The sequence below is a fragment of the Coregonus clupeaformis genome, chromosome 39 (genome assembly GCF_020615455.1).
Source record: "Coregonus clupeaformis isolate EN_2021a chromosome 39, ASM2061545v1, whole genome shotgun sequence".
In the NCBI taxonomy this organism is placed as follows: Eukaryota; Metazoa; Chordata; class Actinopteri; order Salmoniformes; family Salmonidae; genus Coregonus; species Coregonus clupeaformis.
The window spans coordinates 4,296,318-4,321,578 of record NC_059230.1 but is presented as its reverse complement, the minus strand read 5'-3'; the positions used below and the strand labels follow the sequence as shown (position 1 = coordinate 4,321,578).

At 49.0% G+C, this 25,261-nt stretch overlaps 1 protein-coding gene across 1 annotated transcript in view; it reads right to left on the bottom strand.

Moving 5' to 3' along the window:
* The window catches only part of LOC121554210 (coiled-coil domain-containing protein 171), a 96,605-nt gene that overhangs the window by 64,839 nt on the left and 6,505 nt on the right, over window positions 1–25,261 (bottom strand). Inside the window, exons 4-9 of the mRNA XM_045211793.1 lie at window positions 20,069–20,243; window positions 8,477–8,655; window positions 4,352–4,498; window positions 3,523–3,615; window positions 985–1,083; window positions 793–854 (exon numbers count right to left, since the gene is read on the bottom strand). Of these exons, the coding sequence (XP_045067728.1) occupies window positions 793–854; window positions 985–1,083; window positions 3,523–3,615; window positions 4,352–4,498; window positions 8,477–8,655; window positions 20,069–20,243 (755 nt within the window). The remainder of the gene's footprint in view (window positions 1–792; window positions 855–984; window positions 1,084–3,522; window positions 3,616–4,351; window positions 4,499–8,476; window positions 8,656–20,068; window positions 20,244–25,261) is intronic.

The window sequence follows — 25,261 nt, the reverse complement described above, 5'->3', positions numbered from 1 at the left end:
TGTACTTTGCCTTTAGGCAAACTCCAAGCGGGCTGTCATGTGCCTTTTACTGAGGAGTGGCTTCCGTCTGGCCACTCTATCATAAAGGCCTGTTTGGTGGAGTGCTGCAGAGATGGTTGTCCTTCTGGAAGGTTCTCCCATCGCCACAGAGGAACTGTTGGTTATAAACTTCTTCCATTTAAGAATGATGGAGGCCACTGTGTTCTTAGGGACCTTCGATGCTGCATAAATGTTTTGGTACCCTTCCCCAGATCTGTGCCTCGACACATTCCCGTCTTGGAGCTCTAAGGAAAATTCCTTCGACCTAATGGCTTGGTTTTTGCTCTGACATGCACTGTCAACTGTGGGACCTTATATAGACAGGTGTGTGCCTTTCCAAATCATGTCCAATCAATTGAATTTACCACAGGTGGACTCCAATCAAGTTGTAGAAACATCTCAAGGATGATCAATGGGAAACAGGATGCACCTGAGCTCAATTTCGAGTCCCATAGCAAAGGGTCTGAATACTTATGTAAATAAGGTATTTCTGTTTTTTTATTTTTAATACTATTGCAAAAACTTCTAAAAACATATTTTTCACTTTGTCATTATGGGATATTGTGTGTAGATTGCTGATTATTTTTTATTTATTGAATCCATTTTAGAATAAGGCTGTAATGTAACAAAATGTGGAAAAAGTCAAGAGGTCTGAATACTTTCCGAAGGCACTGCACGTACCATATACCCAGACTCTGGTCAAAAGTAGTGCACTAGAAAGGGAACAGGGTGTGATTTGGGATGGACCCTTACTGTGTCAGTCTGCCAGTAGCGTCCCGTGCCCTGTCTCTCTCTACGCTGTAGGCTCTCTCCACCTACAGTACAACACAACATGTTGTGGGGTTAAGGGCCTTGCTCAAGGGCACAACGGTAGTGGGGACTGTTGTTGGGATGTGAAGCCTTTTCGGCTACAGGTCCATCTCCTTAGCCCTACGGGTTACCCACCTCTCTGAACTGTTGTTTGACCAGGTCCAGACTGGACACTGCTTCAGCCTGACTGGACTTCTCCACTTGTAGAGCTGCCTCCAGGTCACGGATACGCAGCTGGGGGAGGGGGGGAGAGAGAGAGAAAGAGAGGAGAGGTAGAGAGAGAGGTAGAGAGAGAGCGGTAGAGAGGGAAAGAGAGAGAGGGAAAGCGAGAGAGAGAGAGAGAGAGAGAGAGGGAGAGGGGGAGAGAGAGAGGGAAAGGGAAAGAGAGGAGAGGGAGGGAAAGAGAGAGAGTGAGAGCGCCCGAGAGAGAGGGAAAGAGAGGAGATGGAGGGAAAGAGAGAGAGAGAGAGAGAGGAGAGGGAGGGAAAGAGAGAGAGTGAGAGAGAGAGAGGAGAGGGAAGGAAAGAGAGAGAGAGAGAGGAGAGAGAAGGAAAGAGAGAGAGAGAGAGAGAGGAGAGAGAAGGAAAGAGAGAGAGAGAGGAGAGAGAAGGAAAGAGAGAGAGAGAGAGAGAGAGAGAGAGAGAGAGAGGAGAGAGAGGAGAGAGAGAGAGAGAGAGAGAGAGAGAGAGAGAGAGAGGAGAGAGAGGAGAGAGGGAGAGAGAGGAGAGAGAGAGAGAGAGAGAGAGAGAGAGAGAGAGAGAGAGAGAGAGAGAGAGAGAGAGAGAGAGAGAGAGAGAGAGAGGAGAGAGAAGGAAAGAGAGAGAGAGAGAGAGAGAGAGAGAGAGAGAGAGAGAGAGAGAGAGAGAGAGAGAGAGCGAGAGAGAGGGAGAGAGAGAGAGAGAGAGAGAGAGAGAGAGAGAGAGAGAGAGAGAGAGAGAGAGAGAGAGAGAGAGAGAGAGAGAGAGAGAGAGAGAGAGAGAGAGAGAGAGAGAGAGAGAGAGAGAGAGAGAGAGAGAGAGAGAGAGAGAGAGAGAGAGAGCGAGAGAGAGTGGGAGAGAGAGAGAGGCAGAGGGTAGGGAGAGAGAGAGAGGGAGAGAGAGAGAGGCAGAGGGTAGGGAGAGAGAGGAGAGAGATAAATCAATCAATCAATCAATCAATTTTATTTTATATAGCCCTTCTTACATCAGCTAATATCTCGAAGTGCTGTACAGAAACCCAGCCTAAAACCCCAAACAGCTAGTAATGCAGGTGTAGAAGCACGGTGGCTAGGAAAAACTCCCTAGAAAGGCAAAACCTAGGAAGAAACCTAGAGAGGAACCAGGCTATGAGGGGTGGCCAGTCCTCTTCTGGCTGTGCCGGGTGGAGATTATAACAGAACCATGCCAAGATGTTCAAAAATGTTCATAAGTGACAAGCATGGTCAAATAATAATCAGGAATAAATCTCAGTTGGCTTTTTCATAGCCGATCATTTAGAGTTGAAAACAGCAGGTCTGGGACAGGGTAGGGGTTTCGTGCAGCAGGCAGAACAGTTGAAACTGGAATAGCAGCAAGGCCAGGCGGACTGGGGACAGCAAGGTGTCATCATGCCCGGTAGTCCTGACATATGGTCCTAGGGCTCAGGTTCTCAGAGAGAAAGAGAGAACGAGAGAATTAGAGAGAGAGCATACTTAAATTCACACAGGACACTGGATAAGACAGGAGAAGTACTCCAGGTATAACCAACTAACCCCCAGCCCCCGACACATAAACTACTGCAGCATAAATACTGGAGGCTGAGACAGGAGCGGTCCGGAGACACTGTGGCCCCATCCGAAGAAACCCCGGACAGGGCCAAACAGGAGATAAATAAATTAATAGATACTTTATTGTCCATTTGTTTAGAACGAAAATTGATCTTCCGCCTTCTTCCCAACCCCAGTCACACACATTGAGAGGTCCAGGGTCAGCCACGGTGCCCCTGGACGGAGAGCTATTGGTGGCGTTAAGCTCTTTGATCAAGAGCACAATGGTAGTGGAGGGCAGTAATGATCTGAAACCAGCTGGCTCTAGGGTCTACTACACATTCCACAAAATAGACATTTAACTCCGGTAACAAATATAACAGAGGTGTGTGTGTTACCTGTGGAGAGGAGAGAGAGGGAGAGGGAGAGGAGAGAGAGAGGAGAGGGAGGGAAAGAGAGAGAGTGAGAGGGAGAGGAGAGGAGAGGGAGAGGAGAGGGAGGGAAAGAGAGAGAGTGAGAGAGAGAGTGAGAGGAGAGAGAGGGAAAGAGAGAGAGAGGAAAGAGAGAGAGAGGAGAGAGAGGGAGAGGGAGAAGAGAGGGAGAGGGAGGGAGAGGAGAGAGAGAGGAGAGGGAGGGAAAGAGAGAGAGTGAGAAAGAGAGTGAGAGGGAGAGAGAGAGGAGAGAGAGGGAAAGAGAGAGAGTGAGAGGGAGAGGAGAGAGAGAGGAGAGGGAGGAGAGGGAGAGGAGAGAGAGAGGAGAGGGAGAGGAGAGAGAGAGAGGAGAGAGAGAGGAGAGGGAGAGGAGAGAGAGGAGAGAGAGGAGAGAGAGAGGAGAGAGAGAGAGGAGAGAGAGAGGAGAGGGAGAGGAGAGAGAGGAGAGAGAGGGAAAGAGAGAGAGAGAGAGAGAGAGAGAGGGTAACAGACTAACAGAGGTGTGTGTGTTTGTGTTACCTGTATGATCTCAGAGTTGAATTTAGACTCCAGGTGAGCAGCTCTCTCAGACTCTATGTTGGTTTCTAGAGTCTTCACTCTCTGCAGGGTTGTCTGGGGAAAACACACACACACACTTTTACATGTTTAACATTTAAAGTCATTTAGCAGACGCTCTTATCCAGAGCGACTTACAAATTGGTGCATTCAACTTAGGATAGCCAGTGGGACAACCACATCTTGATCACAGTAAGTACACTTCTTCAAACAAGCAGCTGTGAGCAAAGTCAGTGCAATCAGGGACAACTACATCTCCATCACAATAAGTACATTTCTTTAAACAAGTCAGTGCTAGCAGGTGAAATAAGTCAGACTATGTCTAGCTCTGTAGGGTGGTTCTATGTTGGTTTCTAGAGTCTTGACTCTAGGGTGGTCCTCTGTAGCTCAATCGGTAGAGCACGGCGCTTGGACCACCCATACGTAAAAATGTATGCGCACATGACTGTAAGTCGCTTTGGATAAAAGCGTCTGCTAAATGGCATATTATTATTATTATTACGCGCGAGTGAAGTGAGTTCGGGAAAAACTGAAATGATGCATCTTAGAAATAGTTTTCACATCCAAACTCCGAATCAAAACGGTTTCATGGTCGCTGTGGTACAATGTTTATTTTGATTGGCGATTTGCTGGATTTATCAAAAGTCCCATCAGGTAGCCTGATTTCAGATGTGTCCATGTAAACAGGATTATTATTATATAAGATTATCTCTCTCTCTCTTTCCCTCTCTCCCTCTCTCTCCCTCTCTCCCTCCCTCCCTCCCTCCCTCCCTCCCTCCCTCCCTCCCCTTACCTCTAGTTCTTTCTTCATTCTCTCCTCTCTCTCCGTGATGTAGCCCAGTTCACTGGTCTGTCGTCGTAGTGCCTCCCCGTCTCTCTCCCTCTCTCTCTGCACCTCCCCCAACCTCCTCTTCAGCTCCTGCAGAGTCTCCTCCTGTTCCTGGGGGAGAGGGAGGGAGAGGTGAGGGGGAGGGAGGGAGGGAGAGGTGAGTGGGGAGGGAGAGGTGAGAGGGAGGGAGGGAGAGGTGAAAGGGAGGGAGGGACCGAGGGGGTGAGGGAGGGAGGCAGAGGGTTAACAAAGGGTTAATATTCAACAACAGAAAAATCCTACTTTCTCATGGAGACTGTTTTGATCTAAGCCCACCAAACTACTGTATACTGTGTGCCTTCTAAACGCCCACTAGAGTTCAGTCCTGCTGAAATCATTGGCGTAGTTGGACGTGATCCAACACTTTTCATGAAAACAAACTAACTACATCACCTGTTTAACTGACTGGTCAAATAGCTAACAGTGTAGAGCAGAGGTCCTCGTAATGGTTCCATTCTCACATTCCCTTTTCCCCGTTTGAAATGTCGAATGACATGTATTGTGTTAGTGTGTTGAGAAGGGAAGTGCAGTCAACCTCTACTTCTTCACATATGTGTTATTAGACCCATTGCACCAGCAGCGGAGCATATTTTCCTTAAAGAAAAACCCGGCGGGATTCTCTGGGCCTTAGTGGATACCTGCAGCAGGGTGTATAGGTGTGTTACCTGGAGCAGGGTGTATAGGTGTGTTACCTGGAGCAGGGTGTATAGGTGTGTTACCTGGAGCAGGGTGTATAGGTGTGTTACCTGGAGCAGGGTGTATAGGTGTGTTACCTGGCAGCATAGGGTGTGTTACCTGGAGCAGGGTGTGTTACCTGGGCGGGGTGTGTTACCTGCAGCAGGGTGTATAGGTGTGTTACCTGGAGCAGGGTGTATAGGTGTGTTACCTGGAGCAGGGTGTATAGGTGTGTTACCTGCAGCAGGGTGTATAGGTGTGTTACCTGCAGCAGGGTGTATAGGTGTGTTACCTGGAGCAGGGTGTGTTACCTGGAGCAGGGTGTATAGGTGTGTTACCTGGAGCAGGGTGTGTTACCTGGAGCAGGGTGTATAGGTGTGTTACCTGCAGCAGGGTGTATAGGTGTGTTACCTGGAGCAGGGTGTATAGGTGTGTTACCTGGAGCAGGGTGTATAGGTGTGTTACCTGCAGCAGGGTGTATAGGTGTGTTACCTGGAGCAGGGTGTGTTACCTGGAGCAGGGTGTATAGGTGTGTTACCTGCAGCAGGGTGTATAGGTGTGTTACCTGGAGCAGGGTGTATAGGTGTGTTACCTGGAGCAGGGTGTATAGGTGTGTTACCTGCAGCAGGGTGTATAGGTGTGTTACCTGGAGCAGGGTGTATAGGTGTGTTACCTGGAGCAGGGTGTATAGGTGTGTTACCTGCAGCAGGGTGTATAGGTGTGTTACCTGCAGCAGGGTGTATAGGTGTGTTACCTGGAGCAGGGTGTGTTACCTGGAGCAGGGTGTATAGGTGTGTTACCTGGAGCAGGGTGTATAGGTGTGTTACCTGCAGCAGGGTGTGTAGGTGTGTTACCTGGAGCAGGGTGTATAGGTGTGTTACCTGGAGCAGGGTGTATAGGTGTGTTACCTGGAGCAGGGTGTATAGGTGTGTTACCTGCAGCAGGGTGTATAGGTGTGTTACCTGCAGCAGGGTGTATAGGGTGTACCTGGAGCAGGGTGTGTTACCTGGAGCAGGGTGTATAGGTGTGTTACCTGGAGCAGGGTGTATAGGTGTGTTACCTGGAGCAGGGTGTATAGGTGTGTTACCTGGAGCAGGGTGTATAGGTGTGTTACCTGCAGCAGGGTGTATAGGTGTGTTACCTGGAGCAGGGTGTGTTACCTGGAGCAGGGTGTATAGGTGTGTTACCTGCAGCAGGGTGTATAGGTGTGTTACCTGGAGCAGGGTGTATAGGTGTGTTACCTGGAGCAGGGTGTATAGGTGTGTTACCTGCAGCAGGGTGTATAGGTGTGTTACCTGGAGCAGGGTGTATAGGTGTGTTACCTGGAGCAGGTAGGTGTGTTACCTGGAGCAGGGTGTATAGGTGTGTTACCTGGAGCAGGGTGTATAGGTGTGTTACCTGGAGCAGGGTGTATAGGTGTGTTACCTGGAGCAGGGTGTATAGGTGTGTTACCTGGAGCAGGGTGTATAGGTGTGTTACCTGGAGCAGGGTGTATAGGTGTGTTACCTGGAGCAGGGTGTGTTACCTGGAGCAGGGTGTATAGGTGTGTTACCTGCAGCAGGGTGTATAGGTGTGTTACCTGGAGCAGGGTGTGTTACCTGGAGCAGGGTGTATAGGTGTGTTACCTGCAGCAGGGTGTATAGGTGTGTTACCTGCAGCAGGGTGTATAGGTGTGTTACCTGCAGCAGGGTGTATAGGTGTGTTACCTGGAGCAGGGTGTATAGGTGTGTTACCTGGAGCAGGGTGTATAGGTGTGTTACCTGGAGCAGGGTGTATAGGTGTGTTACCTGGAGCAGGGTGTATAGGTGTGTTACCTGGAGCAGGGTGTATAGGTGTGTTACCTGGAGCAGGGTGTATAGGTGTGTTACCTGGAGCAGGGTGTGTTACCTGGAGCAGGGTGTATAGGTGTGTTACCTGCAGCAGGGTGTATAGGTGTGTTACCTGGAGCAGGGTGTATAGGTGTGTTACCTGGAGCAGGGTGTATAGGTGTGTTACCTGCAGCAGGGTGTATAGGTGTGTTACCTGGAGCAGGGTGTGTTACCTGGAGCAGGGTGTATAGGTGTGTTACCTGGAGCAGGGTGTATAGGTGTGTTACCTGGAGCAGGGTGTATAGGTGTGTTACCTGCAGCAGGGTGTATAGGTGTGTTACCTGGAGCAGGGTGTATAGGTGTGTTACCTGGAGCAGGGTGTATAGGTGTGTTACCTGCAGCAGGGTGTATAGGTGTGTTACCTGGAGCAGGGTGTATAGGTGTGTTACCTGCAGCAGGGTGTATAGGTGTGTTACCTGGAGCAGGGTGTATAGGTGTGTTACCTGGAGCAGGGTGTATAGGTGTGTTACCTGGAGCAGGGTGTGTTACCTGGAGCAGGGTGTATAGGTGTGTTACCTGGAGCAGGGTGTATAGGTGTGTTACCTGGAGCAGGGTGTATAGGTGTGTTACCTGGAGCAGGGTGTATAGGTGTGTTACCTGGAGCAGGGTGTATAGGTGTGTTACCTGCAGCAGGGTGTATAGGTGTGTTACCTGGAGCAGGGTGTATAGGTGTGATACCTGGAGCAGGGTGTATAGGTGTGTTACCTGCAGCAGGGTGTATAGGTGTGTTACCTGCAGCAGGGTGTATAGGTGTGTTACCTGCAGCAGGGTGTATAGGTGTGTTACCTGGAGCAGGGTGTATAGGTGTGTTACCTGGAGCAGGGTGTATAGGTGTGTTACCTGGAGCAGGGTGTATAGGTGTGTTACCTGGAGCAGGGTGTATAGGTGTGTTACCTGGAGCAGGGTGTATAGGTGTGTTACCTGGAGCAGGGTGTATAGGTGTGTTACCTGGAGCAGGGTGTATAGGTGTGTTACCTGGAGCAGGGTGTATAGGTGTGTTACCTGGAGCAGGGTGTATAGGTGTGTTACCTGGAGCAGGGTGTATAGGTGTGTTACCTGGAGCAGGGTGTATAGGTGTGTTACCTGGAGCAGGGTGTATAGGTGTGTTACCTGGAGCAGGGTGTGTTACCTGGAGCAGGGTGTGTAGGTGTGTTACCTGCAGCAGGGTGTATAGGTGTGTTACCTGGAGCAGGGTGTATAGGTGTGTTACCTGGAGCAGGGTGTATAGGTGTGTTACCTGCAGCAGGGTGTATAGGTGTGTTACCTGGAGCAGGGTGTATAGGTGTGTTACCTGCAGCAGGGTGTATAGGTGTGTTACCTGCAGCAGGGTGTATAGGTGTGTTACCTGGAGCAGGGTGTATAGGTGTGTTACCTGGAGCAGGGTGTATAGGTGTGTTACCTGGAGCAGGGTGTATAGGTGTGTTACCTGGAGCAGGGTGTATAGGTGTGTTACCTGGAGCAGGGTGTATAGGTGTGTTACCTGGAGCAGGGTGTATAGGTGTGTTACCTGCAGCAGGGTGTGTAGGTGTGTGTTCTCTGCGGTCAGCTGGTCATTCTCGGTGTTAGCACTCAGCACCAGTCCGTTCCGCTCCTCCACTTCCTGTTGCAATGCATGCTGGTCCTCCTCCCGGGCCATCCGCGTGATCTCCAGAGCCTTCTGGAGGACAGAAACTCTCTGCTGCAGCTCTGAGACAGATACACACACACATACACACACACAGTATATCATAGATACACATAAAGCATCGATACAGACACACACATACACACCATCATCATCAATACACACTCAAATAATCTACATCAATCTCTAGTGCTGAGCAATTAACAGACATTTTATTTTTTTGACTGACGTCGGTTCAACTGCTTGAATTCCATTTAGCTGTTTTTTTGTGAGCCCAACCCGCCGTTTCTCTAGAGGGAAATCAAATCATTCAGGAGAGAAATCAAGTCAAGAACTATGTGGGACGCTGGGCTGAAGGGTGTTGTAGTTTTCAGTAAGCAAATATTCAACCTAGTTCAGCGCCGAAACGTGGTAATTAACTGCAATGACCATAATCCATTGCGTCAGTTTTCTTTGGGCTCAGACGGATCAGAGAGGAAGAGGCGAAGCGAGAGTTTCACTCTCTCCAAAATCTGTCCAAAATAAGCCCAATGCGTTTCTATGGGCTTATTTTGGACCTAAGCTTGTCGCCTGCCTTCCCACCTTTGGGACAACAACTCCCATTGTTAGAGCAGAGACATGAGCATCTCGTCATTATATACAGATCTCTGGAAGGATACACTTTTACGCCTGCTACGTTAGGTAAGATACGCACAGACCACATGACAACAAGAGAGAGGGATAGAGAGTTAGCATGCCTCATCTACTTTGAAGAACTAGTAATGATTACGTCAGACAGCTCTGCAGCATACTTAATACAGGCTGGCTAAAGATGGGGAATACGTGACGTTAGATGGTCTCCCTGGCTGACTGCTACAGCCTGAGCAGAGATAACGTTAGATGGTCTGGCTGGCTGACTGCTACAGCCTGAGTAGAGATAACGTTAGATGGTCTGGCTGGCTGACTGCTACTGCCTGAGTAGAGATAACGTTAGATGGTCTGGCTGGCTGACTGCTACAGCCTGAGTAGAGATAACGTTAGATGGTCTGGCTGGCTGACTGCAACAGGCTGAGTAGAGATAACGTTAGATGGTCTGGCTGGCTGACTGCTACAGGCTGAGTAGAGATAACGTTAGATGGTCTGGCTGGCTGACTGCTACAGCCTGAGTAGAGATAACGTTAGATGGTCTGGCTGGCTGACTGCTACAGCCTGAGCAGAGATAACGTTAGATGGTCTGGCTGGCTGACTGCTACAGCCTGAGTAGAGATAAGGTTAGATGGTCTGGCTGGCTGACTGCAACAGGCTGAGCAGAGATAACGTTAGATGGTCTGGCTGGCTGACTGCTACAGCCTGAGTAGAGATAACGTTAGATGGTCTGGCTGGCTGACTGCTACTGCCTGAGTAGAGATAACGTTAGATGGTCTCCCTGGCTGACTGCTACAGCCTGAGTAGAGATAACGTTAGATGGTCTGGCTGGCTGCCTGCTACAGCCTGAGCAGAGATAACGTTAGATGGTCTGGCTGGCTGACTGCTACAGCCTGAGTAGAGATAACATTAGATGGTCTGGCTGGCTGACTGCTACTGCCTGAGTAGAGATAACGTTAGATGGTCTGGCTGGCTGACTGCTACAGCCTGAGCAGAGATAACGTTAGATGGTCTGGCTGGCTGACTGCTACAGCCTGAGCAGAGATAACGTTAGATGGTCTGGCTGGCTGACTGCTACAGCCTGAGCAGAGATAACGTTAGATGGTCTGGCTGGCTGACTGCTACAGGCTGAGTAGAGATAACGTTAGATGGTCTGGCTGGCTGACTGCTACAGCCTGAGTAGAGATAACGTTAGATGGTCTGGCTGGCTGACTGCTACAGGCTGAGTAGAGATAACGTTAGATGGTCTGGCTGGCTGACTGCTACAGCCTGAGTAGAGATAACGTTAGATGGTCTGGCTGGCTGACTGCTACTGCCTGAGTAGAGATAACGTTAGATGGTCTCCCTGGCTGACTGCTACAGCCTGAGTAGAGATAACGTTAGATGGTCTGGCTGGCTGGCTGCTACAGCCTGAGTAGAGATAACGTTAGATGGTCTGGCTGGCTGACTGCTACAGCCTGAGTAGAGATAACGTTAGATGGTCTGGCTGGCTGACTGCTACAGCCTGAGTAGAGATAACGTTAGATGGTCTGGCTGGCTGACTGCTACAGCCTGAGTAGAGATAACGTTAGATGGTCTGGCTGGCTGACTGCTACAGCCTGAGTAGAGATAACGTTAGATGGTCTGGCTGGCTGACTGCTACTGCCTGAGCAGAGATAACGTTAGATGGTCTGGCTGGCTGACTGCTACAGCCTGAGTAGAGATAACGTTAGATGGTCTGGCTGGCTGACTGCTACAGCCTGAGTAGAGATAACGTTAGATGGTCTGGCTGGCTGACTGCTACTGCCTGAGTAGAGATAACGTTAGATGGTCTCCCTGGCTGACTGCTACAGGCTGAGTAGAGATAACGTTAGATGGTCTCCCTGGCTGACTGCTACAGCCTGAGTAGAGATAACGTTAGATGGTCTGGCTGGCTGACTGCTACAGCCTGAGCAGAGATAACGTTAGATGGTCTGGCTGGCTGACTGCTACAGCCTGAGCAGAGATAACGTTAGATGGTCTGGCTGGCTGACTGCTACAGCCTGAGTAGAGATAACGTTAGATGGTCTGGCTGGCTGACTGCTACAGCCTGAGTAGAGATAACGTTAGATGGTCTCCCTGGCTGACTGCTACAGCCTGAGCAGAGATAACGTTAGATGGTCTGGCTGGCTGACTGCTACAGCCTGAGTAGAGATAACGTTAGATGGTCTCCCTGGCTGACTGCTACAGCCTGAGTAGAGATAACGTTAGATGGTCTGGCTGGCTGACTGCTACAGCCTGAGCAGAGATAACGTTAGATGGTCTGGCTGGCTGACTGCTACTGCCTGAGCAGAGATAACGTTAGATGGTCTGGCTGGCTGACTGCTACTGCCTGAGTAGAGATAACGTTAGATGGTCTGGCTGGCTGACTGCTACAGCCTGAGTAGAGATAACGTTAGATGGTCTGGCTGGCTGACTGCTACAGCCTGAGTAGAGATAACGTTAGATGGTCTCCCTGGCTGACTGCTACAGCCTGAGCAGAGATAACGTTAGATGGTCTGGCTGGCTGACTGCTACAGCCTGAGCAGAGATAACGTTAGATGGTCTGGCTGGCTGACTGCTACAGCCTGAGTAGAGATAACGTTACATGGTCTGGCTGGCTGACTGCTACAGCCTGAGTAGAGATAACGTTAGATGGTCTGGCTGGCTGACTGCTACAGCCTGAGTAGAGATAACGTTAGATGGTCTGGCTGGCTGACTGCTACTGCCTGAGTAGAGATAACGTTAGAATGTCTGGCTGGCTGACTGCTACAGCCTGAGTAGAGATAACGTTAGATGGTCTGGCTGGCTGACTGCTACAGCCTGAGTAGAGATAACGTTAGATGGTCTCCCTGGCTGACTGCTACAGCCTGAGCAGAGATAACGTTAGATGGTCTCCCTGGCTGACTGCTACAGCCTGAGTAGAGATAACGTCAGATGGTCTGGCTGGCTGACTGCTACAGCCTGAGTAGAGATAACGTTAGATGGTCTGGCTGGCTGACTGCTACAGGCTGAGTAGAGATAACGTTAGATGGCCTGGCTGGCTGACTGCTACAGCCTGAGTAGAGATAACGTTAGATGGTCTGGCTGGCTGACTGCTACTGCCTGAGTAGAGATAACGTTAGATGGTCTGGCTGGCTGACTGCTACTGCCTGAGTAGAGATAACGTTAGATGGTCTGGCTGGCTGACTGCTACAGCCTGAGTAGAGATAACGTTAGATGGTCTGGCTGGCTGACTGCTACAGCCTGAGCAGAGATAACGTTAGATGGTCTGGCTGGCTGACTGCTACAGCCTGAGCAGAGATAACGTTAGATGGTCTGGCTGGCTGACTGCTACAGCCTGAGTAGAGATAACGTTAGATGGTCTGGCTGGCTGACTGCTACAGCCTGAGTAGAGATCACGTTAGATGGTCTGGCTGGCTGACTGCTACAGCCTGAGTAGAGATAACGTTAGATGGTCTGGCTGGCTGACTGCTACAGCCTGAGTAGAGATAACGTTAGATGGTCTGGCTGGCTGACTGCTACAGGCTGAGTAGAGATAACGTTAGATGGTCTGGCTGGCTGACTGCTACAGCCTGAGTAGAGATAACGTTAGATGGTCTGGCTGGCTGACTGCTACAGCCTGAGTAGAGATAACGTTAGATGGTCTGGCTGGCTGACTGCTACAGGCTGAGTAGAGATAACGTTAGATGGTCTGGCTGGCTGACTGCTACAGCCTGAGTAGAGATAACGTTAGATGGTCTGGCTGGCTGACTGCTACTGCCTGAGCAGAGATAACGTTAGATGGTCTGGCTGGCTGACTGCTACTGCCTGAGTAGAGATAACGTTAGATGGTCTGGCTGGCTGACTGCTACAGCCTGAGTAGAGATAACGTTAGATGGTCTGGCTGGCTGACTGCTACAGGCTGAGTAGAGATAACGTTAGATGGCCTGGCTGGCTGACTGCTACAGCCTGAGTAGAGATAACGTTAGATGGTCTGGCTGGCTGACTGCTACTGCCTGAGTAGAGATAACGTTAGATGGTCTGGCTGGCTGACTGCTACTGCCTGAGTAGAGATAACGTTAGATGGTCTGGCTGGCTGACTGCTACAGCCTGAGTAGAGATAACGTTAGATGGTCTGGCTGGCTGACTGCTACAGCCTGAGCAGAGATAACGTTAGATGGTCTGGCTGGCTGACTGCTACAGCCTGAGCAGAGATAACGTTAGATGGTCTGGCTGGCTGACTGCTACAGCCTGAGTAGAGATAACGTTAGATGGTCTGGCTGGCCGACTGCTACAGCCTGAGCAGAGATAACGTTAGATGGTCTGGCTGGCTGACTGCTACAGCCTGAGCAGAGATAACGTTAGATGGTCTGGCTGGCTGACTGCTACAGCCTGAGCAGAGATAACGTTAGATGGTCTGGCTGGCTGACTGCTACAGCCTGAGCAGAGATAACGTTAGATGGTCTGGCTGGCTGACTGCTACAGCCTGAGCAGAGATAACGTTAGATGGTCTGGCTGGCTGACTGCTACAGCCTGAGAAGAGATAACGTTAGATGGTCTGGCTGGCTGACTGCTACAGCCTGAGCAGAGATAACGTTAGATGGTCTGGCTGGCTGACTGCTACAGCCTGAGCAGAGATAACGTTAGATGGTCTGGCTGGCTGACTGCTACAGCCTGAGTAGAGATAACGTTAGATGGTCTGGCTGGCTGACTGCTACAGCCTGAGTAGAGATCACGTTAGATGGTCTGGCTGGCTGACTGCTACAGGCTGAGTAGAGATAACGTTAGATGGTCTGGCTGGCTGACTGCTACAGCCTGAGTAGAGATAACGTTAGATGGTCTGGCTGGCTGACTGCTACAGGCTGAGTAGAGATAACGTTAGATGGTCTGGCTGGCTGACTGCTACAGCCTGAGTAGAGATAACGTTAGATGGTCTGGCTGGCTGACTGCTACAGCCTGAGTAGAGATAACGTTAGATGGTCTGGCTGGCTGACTGCTACAGGCTGAGTAGAGATAACGTTAGATGGTCTGGCTGGCTGACTGCTACAGCCTGAGTAGAGATAACGTTAGATGGTCTGGCTGGCTGACTGCTACTGCCTGAGCAGAGATAACGTTAGATGGTCTGGCTGGCTGACTGCTACAGCCTGAGTAGAGATAACGTTAGATGGTCTGGCTGGCTGACTGCTACAGCCTGAGTAGAGATAACGTTAGATGGTCTGGCTGGCTGACTGCTACAGGCTGAGTAGAGATAACGTTAGATGGCCTGGCTGGCTGACTGCTACAGCCTGAGTAGAGATAACGTTAGATGGTCTGGCTGGCTGACTGCTACTGCCTGAGTAGAGATAACGTTAGATGGTCTGGCTGGCTGACTGCTACAGCCTGAGTAGAGATAACGTTAGATGGTCTGGCTGGCTGACTGCTACAGCCTGAGTAGAGATAACGTTAGATGGTCTGGCTGGCTGACTGCTACAGCCTGAGCAGAGATAACGTTAGATGGTCTGGCTGGCTGACTGCTACAGCCTGAGCAGAGATAACGTTAGATGGTCTGGCTGGCTGACTGCTACAGCCTGAGTAGAGATAACGTTAGATGGTCTGGCTGGCCGACTGCTACAGCCTGAGTAGAGATCACGTTAGATGGTCTGGCTGGCTGACTGCTACAGCCTGAGCAGAGATAACGTTAGATGGTCTGGCTGGCTGACTGCTACAGCCTGAGCAGAGATAACGTTAGATGGTCTGGCTGGCTGACTGCTACAGCCTGAGTAGAGATAACGTTAGATGGTCTGGCTGGCTGACTGCTACTGCCTGAGCAGAGATAACGTTAGATGGTCTGGCTGGCTGACTGCTACAGCCTGAGTAGAGATAACGTTAGATGGTCTGGCTGGCTGACTGCTACAGCCTGAGTAGAGATAACGTTAGATGGTCTGGCTGGCTGACTGCTACAGCCTGAGTAGAGATAACGTTAGATGGTCTCGCTGGCTGACTGCTACAGGCTGAGTAGAGATAACGTTAGATGGTCTCGCTGGCTGACTGCTACAGCCTGAGTAGAGATAACGTTAGATGGTCTGGCTGGCTGACTGCTACAGCCTGAGCAGAGATAACGTTAGATGGTCTGGCTGGCTGACTGCTACAGCCTGAGCAGAGATAACGTTAGATGGTCTGGCTGGCTGACTGCTACAGCCTGAGTAGAGATAACGTTAGATGGTCTGGCTGGCTGACTGCTACAGCCTGAGTAGAGATAACGTTAGATGGTCTGGCTGGCTGACTGCTACAGCCTGAGCAGAGATAACGTTAGATGGTCTGGCTGGCTGACTGCTACAGCCTGAGTAGAGATAACGTTAGATGGTCTGGCTGGCTGACTGCTACAGCCTGAGTAGAGATAACGTTAGATGGTCTGGCTGGCTGACTGCTACAGCCTGAGCAGAGATAACGTTAGATGGTCTGGCTGGCTGACTGCTACAGCCTGAGCAGAGATAACGTTAGATGGTCTGGCTGGCTGACTGCTACTGCCTGAGTAGAGATAACGTTAGATGGTCTGGCTGGCTGACTGCTACAGCCTGAGCAGAGATAACGTTAGATGGTCTGGCTGGCTGACTGCTACAGCCTGAGTAGAGATAACGTTAGATGGTCTGGCTGGCTGACTGCTACAGCCTGAGCAGAGATAACGTTAGATGGTCTGGCTGGCTGACTGCTACAGCCTGAGCAGAGATAACGTTAGATGGTCTGGCTGGCTGACTGCTACAGCCTGAGTAGAGATAACGTTACATGGTCTGGCTGGCTGACTGCTACAGGCTGAGTAGAGATAACGTTAGATGGTCTGGCTGGCTGACTGCTACAGCCTGAGTAGAGATAACGTTAGATGGTCTGGCTGGCTGACTGCTACTGCCTGAGTAGAGATAACGTTAGAATGGTCTGGCTGGCTGACTGCTACAGCCTGAGTAGAGATAACGTTAGATGGTCTGGCTGGCTGACTGCTACAGCCTGAGTAGAGATAACGTTAGATGGTCTCGCTGGCTGACTGCTACAGCCTGAGCAGAGATAACGTTAGATGGTCTGGCTGGCTGACTGCTACAGCCTGAGTAGAGATAACGTCAGATGGTCTGGCTGGCTGACTGCTACAGCCTGAGTAGAGATAACGTTAGATGGTCTGGCTGGCTGACTGCTACAGGCTGAGTAGAGATAACGTTAGATGGCCTGGCTGGCTGACTGCTACAGCCTGAGTAGAGATAACGTTAGATGGTCTGGCTGGCTGACTGCTACTGCCTGAGTAGAGATAACGTTAGATGGTCTGGCTGGCTGACTGCTACTGCCTGAGTAGAGATAACGTTAGATGGTCTGGCTGGCTGACTGCTACAGCCTGAGTAGAGATAACGTTAGATGGTCTGGCTGGCTGACTGCTACAGCCTGAGCAGAGATAACGTTAGATGGTCTGGCTGGCTGACTGCTACAGCCTGAGCAGAGATAACGTTAGATGGTCTGGCTGGCTGACTGCTACAGCCTGAGTAGAGATAACGTTAGATGGTCTGGCTGGCTGACTGCTACAGCCTGAGTAGAGATCACGTTAGATGGTCTGGCTGGCTGACTGCTACAGCCTGAGTAGAGATAACGTTAGATGGTCTGGCTGGCTGACTGCTACAGCCTGAGTAGAGATAACGTTAGATGGTCTGGCTGGCTGACTGCTACAGGCTGAGTAGAGATAACGTTAGATGGTCTGGCTGGCTGACTGCTACAGCCTGAGCAGAGATAACGTTAGATGGTCTGGCTGGCTGACTGCTACAGCCTGAGTAGAGATAACGTTAGATGGTCTGGCTGGCTGACTGCTACAGGCTGAGTAGAGATAACGTTAGATGGTCTGGCTGGCTGACTGCTACAGCCTGAGTAGAGATAACGTTAGATGGTCTGGCTGGCTGACTGCTACTGCCTGAGCAGAGATAACGTTAGATGGTCTGGCTGGCTGACTGCTACTGCCTGAGTAGAGATAACGTTAGATGGTCTGGCTGGCTGACTGCTACAGCCTGAGTAGAGATAACGTTAGATGGTCTGGCTGGCTGACTGCTACAGGCTGAGTAGAGATAACGTTAGATGGCCTGGCTGGCTGACTGCTACAGCCTGAGTAGAGATAACGTTAGATGGTCTGGCTGGCTGACTGCTACAGCCTGAGTAGAGATAACGTTAGATGGTCTGGCTGGCTGACTGCTACAGCCTGAGTAGAGATAACGTTAGATGGTCTGGCTGGCTGACTGCTACAGCCTGAGTAGAGATAACGTTAGATGGTCTGGCTGGCTGACTGCTACAGCCTGAGCAGAGATAACGTTAGATGGTCTGGCTGGCTGACTGCTACAGCCTGAGCAGAGATAACGTTAGATGGTCTGGCTGGCTGACTGCTACAGCCTGAGTAGAGATAACGTTAGATGGTCTGGCTGGCCGACTGCTACAGCCTGAGTAGAGATCACGTTAGATGGTCTGGCTGGCTGACTGCTACAGCCTGAGTAGAGATAACGTTAGATGGTCTGGCTGGCTGACTGCTACAGCCTGAGCAGAGATAACGTTAGATGGTCTGGCTGGCTGACTGCTACAGCCTGAGCAGAGATAACGTTAGATGGTCTGGCTGGCTGACTGCTACAGCCTGAGTAGAGATAACGTTAGATGGTCTGGCTGGCTGACTGCTACAGCCTGAGTAGAGATAACGTTAGATGGTCTGGCTGGCTGACTGCTACAGCCTGAGCAGAGATAACGTTAGATGGTCTGGCTGGCTGACTGCTACAGCCTGAGTAGAGATAACGTTAGATGGTCTGGCTGGCTGACTGCTACAGCCTGAGTAGAGATAACGTTAGATGGTCTGGCTGGCTGACTGCTACTGCCTGAGTAGAGATCACGTTAGATGGTCTGGCTGGCTGACTGCTACAGCCTGAGTAGAGATAACGTTAGATGGTCTGGCTGGCTGACTGCTACAGCCTGAGTAGAGATAACGTTAGATGGTCTGGCTGGCTGACTGCTACAGGCTGAGTAGAGATAACGTTAGATGGTCTGGCTGGCTGACTGCTACAGCCTGAGTAGAGATAACGTTAGATGGTCTGGCTGGCTGACTGCTACAGCCTGAGTAGAGATAACGTTAGATGGTCTGGCTGGCTGACTGCTACAGGCTGAGTAGAGATAACGTTAGATGGTCTGGCTGGCTGACTGCTACAGCCTGAGCAGAGATAACGTTAGATGGTCTGGCTGGCTGACTGCTACAGCCTGAGCAGAGATAACGTTAGATGGTCTGGCTGGCTGACTGCTACTGCCTGAGTAGAGATAACGTTAGATGGTCTGGCTGGCTGACTGCTACAGCCTGAGTAGAGATAACGTTAGATGGTCTGGCTGGCTGACTGCTACAGGCTGAGTAGAGATAACGTTAGATGGCCTGGCTGGCTGACTGCTACAGCCTGAGTAGAGATAACGTTAGATGGTCTGGCTGGCTGACTGCTACTGCCTGAGTAGAGATAACGTTAGATGGTCTGGCTGGCTGACTGCTACTGCCTGAGTAGAGATAACGTTAGATGGTCTGGCTGGCTGACTGCTACAGCCTGAGTAGAGATAACGTTAGATGGTCTGGCTGGCTGACTGCTACAGCCTGAGCAGAGATAACGTTAGATGGTCTGGCTGGCTGACTGCTACAGCCTGAGCAGAGATAACGTTAGATGGTCTGGCTGGCTGACTGCTACAGCCTGAGTAGAGATAACGTTAGATGGTCTGGCTGGCCGACTGCTACAGCCTGAGTAGAGATCACGTTAGATGGTCTGGCTGGCTGACTGCTACAGCCTGAGCAGAGATAACGTTAGATGGTCTGGCTGGCTGACTGCTACAGCCTGAGCAGAGATAACGTTAGATGGTCTGGCTGGCTGACTGCTACAGCCTGAGCAGAGATAACGTTAGATGGTCTGGCTGGCTGACTGCTACAGCCTGAGCAGAGATAACGTTAGATGGTCTGGCTGGCTGACTGCTACAGCCTGAGAAGAGATAACGTTAGATGGTCTGGCTGGCTGACTGCTACAGCCTGAGTAGAGATAACGTTAGATGGTCTGGCTGGCTGACTGCTACAGCCTGAGTAGAGATAACGTTAGATGGTCTGGCTGGCTGACTGCTACAGGCTGAGTAGAGATAACGTTAGATGGTCTGGCTGGCTGACTGCTACAGCCTGAGTAGAGATAACGTTAGATGGTCTGGCTGGCTGACTGCTACAGGCTGAGTAGAGATAACGTTAGATGGTCTGGCTGGCTGACTGCTACAGCCTGAGTAGAGATGAGATGACGACTTTAAGGAATGAAAAATAATAGTCTTCAAATAAAACCTAAGTAAAATGCACAACTGAAATATATTTTGTTATTTCATAGTAATTGTCTATGTTTCTATTGACGTCTACCCAATGTGGACCTGACAGAGACAATGGAATATGTTCAATGTTTTGGCCATTGAATGTTAACTATTTTTGCCTTTTGGAATTTCCATTGAAAAACCCTAAATCGTTATTTCATAATGGATTTCATGTTGAAAAAAATTCTCAAAATCAACAACCGTGATTATTTATTAATAATCGAACCGACCTCAAAAAGCACTAACCACTCAGCACTATTAGTCAGGGTTGCATTCATAACACATTCATTACACATCCATGTTTTTTTTAAATGATCGAAACATAAATATATTTTCATAATCAAACAGAAACTAACCTCAAAAAGCACTAACCACTCAGCACTATTAGTCAGGGTTGCATTCATAACACATCCATGTTTTCAAAAATTATCAAAACAGATTTTTTTTTAAATAATTGAACCAAAACCGACCTCAAAAAGCAATAATCGCTCAGCACTATCAATCTCTCTCTCTCTCTCTTACCCATGAGTTGTTCGTTCTGACTGCAGAGAGCAGCCATGTTTTCCTGGACGTTACTCCTCTCCGCTCCAGCCTCCTTCCTGGCTACAGCCATATCATACTCTAGAGTCTGTCTCTGTGCCTCTCCTCGCTCCACTGCTGCTCTCAGCCTGGCCACCTGGCCCTCTAGAGAGGATACCTGGAGGGGAGGGGTAGAGGAACGTTGGGTGATTCGACAGTCAGACGCTCCCAACTGGCTCCCTACCCCTTCAATGTGTATAAAAAACTGGAGGTTCATACAGCCATAGTAACAAATCACGTCAGCACACACTCAGGGTTGGAAATTAACACCTGCCACATGGGGGTAGATTTTGGCATTGGTGGGTACTATTTCACCAGCCACGTTGGCGGGTGGTCACAGGACGGGGTCAATTTGACCGTTGTTTTCTCACAGAGAGGAACAAAAAGTTGTTAACTTTTACAGACAGCTACAGCTAATTATAGGCTAGCTAGTAGCTACAGCTAATAATAGGATAGCTAGTAGCTACAGCTAATAATAGGCTAGCTAGTAGCTACAGATTTGACATTTTATTCATTTAGCAGACGCTCTTATCCAGAGCGACTTACAGTTAGTAAAAAAAAAAAAATTCATACTGGCCCCCCGTGGGAATCGAACCCACAACCCTGCCATTGCAAGCGCCATGCTCTACCAACTGAGCTACACAGGGCCACATTAGCTACAGCTAATAATAGGCTAGCTAGTAGCTACAGCTAATAATAGGCTAGCTAGTAGCTACAGCTAATAATAGGCTAGCTAGTAGCTACAGCTAATAATAGGCTAGCTAGTAGCTACAGCTAATAATAGGCTAGCTAGTAGCTACAGCTAATAATAGGCTAGCTAGTAGCTACAGCTAATAATAGGCTAGCTAGTAGCTACAGCTAATAATAGGCTAGCTAGTAGCTACAGCTAATAATAGGCTAGCTAGTAGCTACAGCTAATAATAGGCTAGCTAGTAGCTACAGCTAATAATAGGCTAGCTAGTAGCTACAGCTAATAATAGGCTAGCTAGTAGCTACAGCTAATAATAGGCTAGCTAGTAGCTACAGCTAATAATAGGCTAGCTAGTAGCTACAGCTAATAATAGGCTAGCTAGTAGCTACAGCTAATAATAGGCTAGCTAGTAGCTACAGCTAATAATAGGCTAGCTAGTAGCTACAGCTAATAATAGGCTAGCTAGTAGCTTCAGCTAATAATAGGCTAGCTAGTAGCTACAGCTAATAATAGGCTAGCTAGTAGCTACAGCTAATAATAGGCTAGCTAGTAGCTACAGCTAATAATAGGCTAGCTAGTAGCTACAGCTAATAATAGGCTAGCTAGTAGCTACAGCTAATAATAGGCTAGCTAGTAGCTACAGCTAATAATAGGCTAGCTAGTAGCTACAGCTAATAATAGGCTAGCTAGTAGCTACAGCTAATAATAGGCTAGCTAGTAGCTTTAGCTAATAATAGGCTAGCTAATAGCTACAGCTAATAATAGGCTAGCTAGTAGCTACAGCTAATAATAGGCTAGCTAATAGCTACAGCTAATAATAGGCTAGTTAGTAGCTACAGCTAATAATAGGCTAGCTAGTAGCTACTAGCCTCATTAAGTTTTGTTAGCCGCGAGCTGAATAATTATAATCTGGCTATTCAGAATGGATATCTGAAATGGCTGGGCACTGCCAAGAGCAAAAAAATAGAGGACCACCATGTTGAGTGCGAAGCTGAGCCCACCGAGCAGCCTGCTGACCCGACCACAGAGGTTGAGGAACCTAGCAGCAAATGTAATACCCGCCCATACCGCCTGCTGACCAACAAGATCAAGAAGAGCCAGGTCCTAGCAACAGCAGAACGAGGGTAACATCACAACAAGCACCTGCACCTCCGTTACCCCAGCAACAACCACCTGCACCTCCGTTACCCCAGCAACTAGCACCTGCACCTCCGTTACCCCAGCAACAACCACCCGCACCTCCGTGACCTCCGTTTCCCCGTACACCACATTAGTCATTGGTTTCATCAATAAGTGCATCGATGACGTCGTCCCCAAAGTGACTGTACGTACATACCACCAACCAGAGCCATGGATTACAGGCAACATCCGCAATGAGCTAAAAGGGTAGAGCTGCCGCTTTCAAGGAGCGGGACTCTAACCCGGACGCTTATAAGAAATAAGATGTGGCAGGGCTTGAAAACTATTACAGACTACAAAGGGAAGCACAGCCAAAAGCTGCCCAGTGACACAAGCCTTCCAGACAAGCTAAATTTCTTATATGATCGCATCGAGGCAAGCAACACTGAAGCATGCATGAGAGCATCAGCGGTTCCGGACGACTGTGTGATCACGCTCTCCATAGCCTTTAAACAGGTCAATATTCACAAGGCCGCAGGGCCAGACGGATTACCAGGACGTGTACTCCGAGCATGCGCTGACCAACTGGCAAGTGTCTTCACTGACATTTTAAACTTCTCCCTGTCTGATTCTGTAATACCAACATGTTTCAAGCAGACCACCATAGTCCCTGTCCTCAAGGACACTAAGATAACCTGCCTAAATGACTACCGACCCGTAGCACTCACGTCTGTAGCCGTGAAGTGCTTTGAAAGGCTGGTCATGGCTCACATCAACACCATTATCCCACTCCAATTTGCATACCGCCCCAACAGATCCACAAATGATGCAATGTCTATTGCACTCCACACTGCCCTTTCCCACCTGGACAAGAGGAACACCTACAGTTGAAGTCGGAAGTTAACATACACTTAGGTTGGAGTCATTAAAACTCGTTTTTCAACCACTCCACAAATTTCTTGTTAACAAACTATAGTTTTGGCAAGTCGGTTAGGACATCTACTTTGTGCATGACAGAAGTACAGTGAGGGAAAAAAGTATTTGATCCCCTGCTGATTTTGTACGTTTGCCCACTGACAAAGAAATGATCAGTCTATCATTTTAATGGTAGGTTTATTTGAACAGTGAGAGACAGAATAACAACAACAAAAATCCAGAAAAACGCATGTCAAAAATGTTATAAATTGATTTGCATTTTAATGAGGGAAATAAGAATTTGACCCACTCTCAATCAGAAAGATTTCTGGCTTCCAGGTGTCTTTTATACAGGTAATGAGCTGAGATTAGGAGCACACTTAAAGGGAGTGCTCCTAATCTCAGCTTGTTACCTGTATAAAAGACACCTGTCCACAGAAGCAATCAATCAATCAGATTCCAAACTCTCCACCATGGCCAAGACAAAAAAGCTCTCCAAGGATGTCAGGGACAAGATTGTAGACCTACACAAGGCTGGAATGGTCTACAAGACCATCGCCAAGCAGCTTGGTGAGAAGGTGACAACAGTTGGTGCGATTATTCGCAAATGGAAGAAACATAATAGAACTGTCAATCTCCCTCGGCCTGGGGCTCCATGCAAGATCTCACCTCGTGGAGTTGCAATGATCATGAGAACGGTGAGGAATCAGCCCAGAACTACACGGGAGGATCTTGTCAATTATCTCAAGGCAGCTGGGACCATAGTCACCAAGAAAACAATTGGTAACACACTACGCCATGAAGGACTGAAATCCTGCAGCGCACGCAAGGTCCCCCTGCTCAAGAAAGCACATATATATGCCCATCTGAAGTTTGCCAATGAACATCTGAATGATTCAGAGGAGAACTGGGTGAAAGTGTTGTGGTCAGATGAGACCAAAATGGAGCTCTTTGGCATCAACTCAACTCGCCGTGTTTGGAGGAGGAATGCTGCCTATGACCCCAAGAACACCATCCCCACCGTCAAACATGGAGGTGGAAACATTATGCTTTGGGGGTGTTTTTCTGCTAAGGGGACAGGACAACTTCACCGCATCAAAGGGACGATGGACGGGGCCATGTACCGTCAAATCTTGGGTGAGAACCTCCTTCCCTCTGCCAGGGCATTGAAAATGGATCGTGGATGGGTATTCCAGCATGACAATGACCCAAAACACACGGCCAAGGCAACAAAGGAGTGGCTCAAGAAGAAGCACATTAAGGTCCTGGAATGGCCTAGCCAGTCTCCAGACCTTAATCCCATAGAAAATCTGTGGAGGGAGCTGAAGGTTCGAGTTGCCAAACGTCAGCCTCAAAACCTTAATGACTTGGAGAAGATCTGCAAAGAGGAGTGGGACAAAATCCCTCCTGAGATGTGTGCAAACCTGGTGGCCAACTACAAGAAACGTCTTACCTCTGTGATTGCCAACAAGGGTTTTGCCACCAAGTACTAAGTCATGTTTTGCAGAGGGGTCAAATACTTATTTCCCTCATTAAAATGCAAATCAATTTATAACATTTTTGACATGCGTTTATCTGTATTTTTTTGTTGTTATTCTGTCTCTCACTGTTCAAATAAACCTACCATTAAAATTATAGACTGATCATGTCTTTGTCAGTGGGCAAACGTACAAAATCAGCAGGGGATCAAATACTTTTTTTCCCTCACTGTAATTTTTCCAACAATTGTTTACAGACAGATTATTTCACTTATAATTCACTGTATCACAATTCCAGTGGGTCAGAAGTTTACATACACTAAGTTGACTGTGCCTTTAAACAGCTTGAAAAATTCCAGAAATTGATGTCTAGAAGCTTCTGATAGGCTAATTGACATCATTTGAGTCAATTTGAGGTGTACCTGTGGATGTATTTCAAGGCCTACCTTCAAACTCAGTGCCTCTTTGCTTGACATCATGTGAAAATCAAAAGAAATCAGCCAAGACCTCAGAAAAAAAATTGTAGACCTCCACAAGTCTGGTTCATCCTTGGGAGCAATTTTCAAACGCCTGAAGGTACCACGTTCATTTGTACAAACAATAGTATGCAAGTATAAACACCATGGGACCACGCAGCCGTCATACAGCTCAGGAAGGAGACGCGTTCTGTCTCCTAGAGATTAACATACTTTGGTGCGAAAAGTGCAAATCAATCCCAGAACAACAGCAAAGGACCTTGTGAAGATGCTGGAGGAAACAGGTACAAAAGTATCTATATCCACAGTAAAACGGGTCCTATATCGACATAACCTGAAAGGCCGCTCAGCAAGGAAGAAGCCACTGCTCCAAAACCGCCATAAAAAAGCCAGACTACGGTTTGCAACTGCACATAGGGACAAAGATCGTATTTTTTGGAGAAATGTCCTCTGGTCT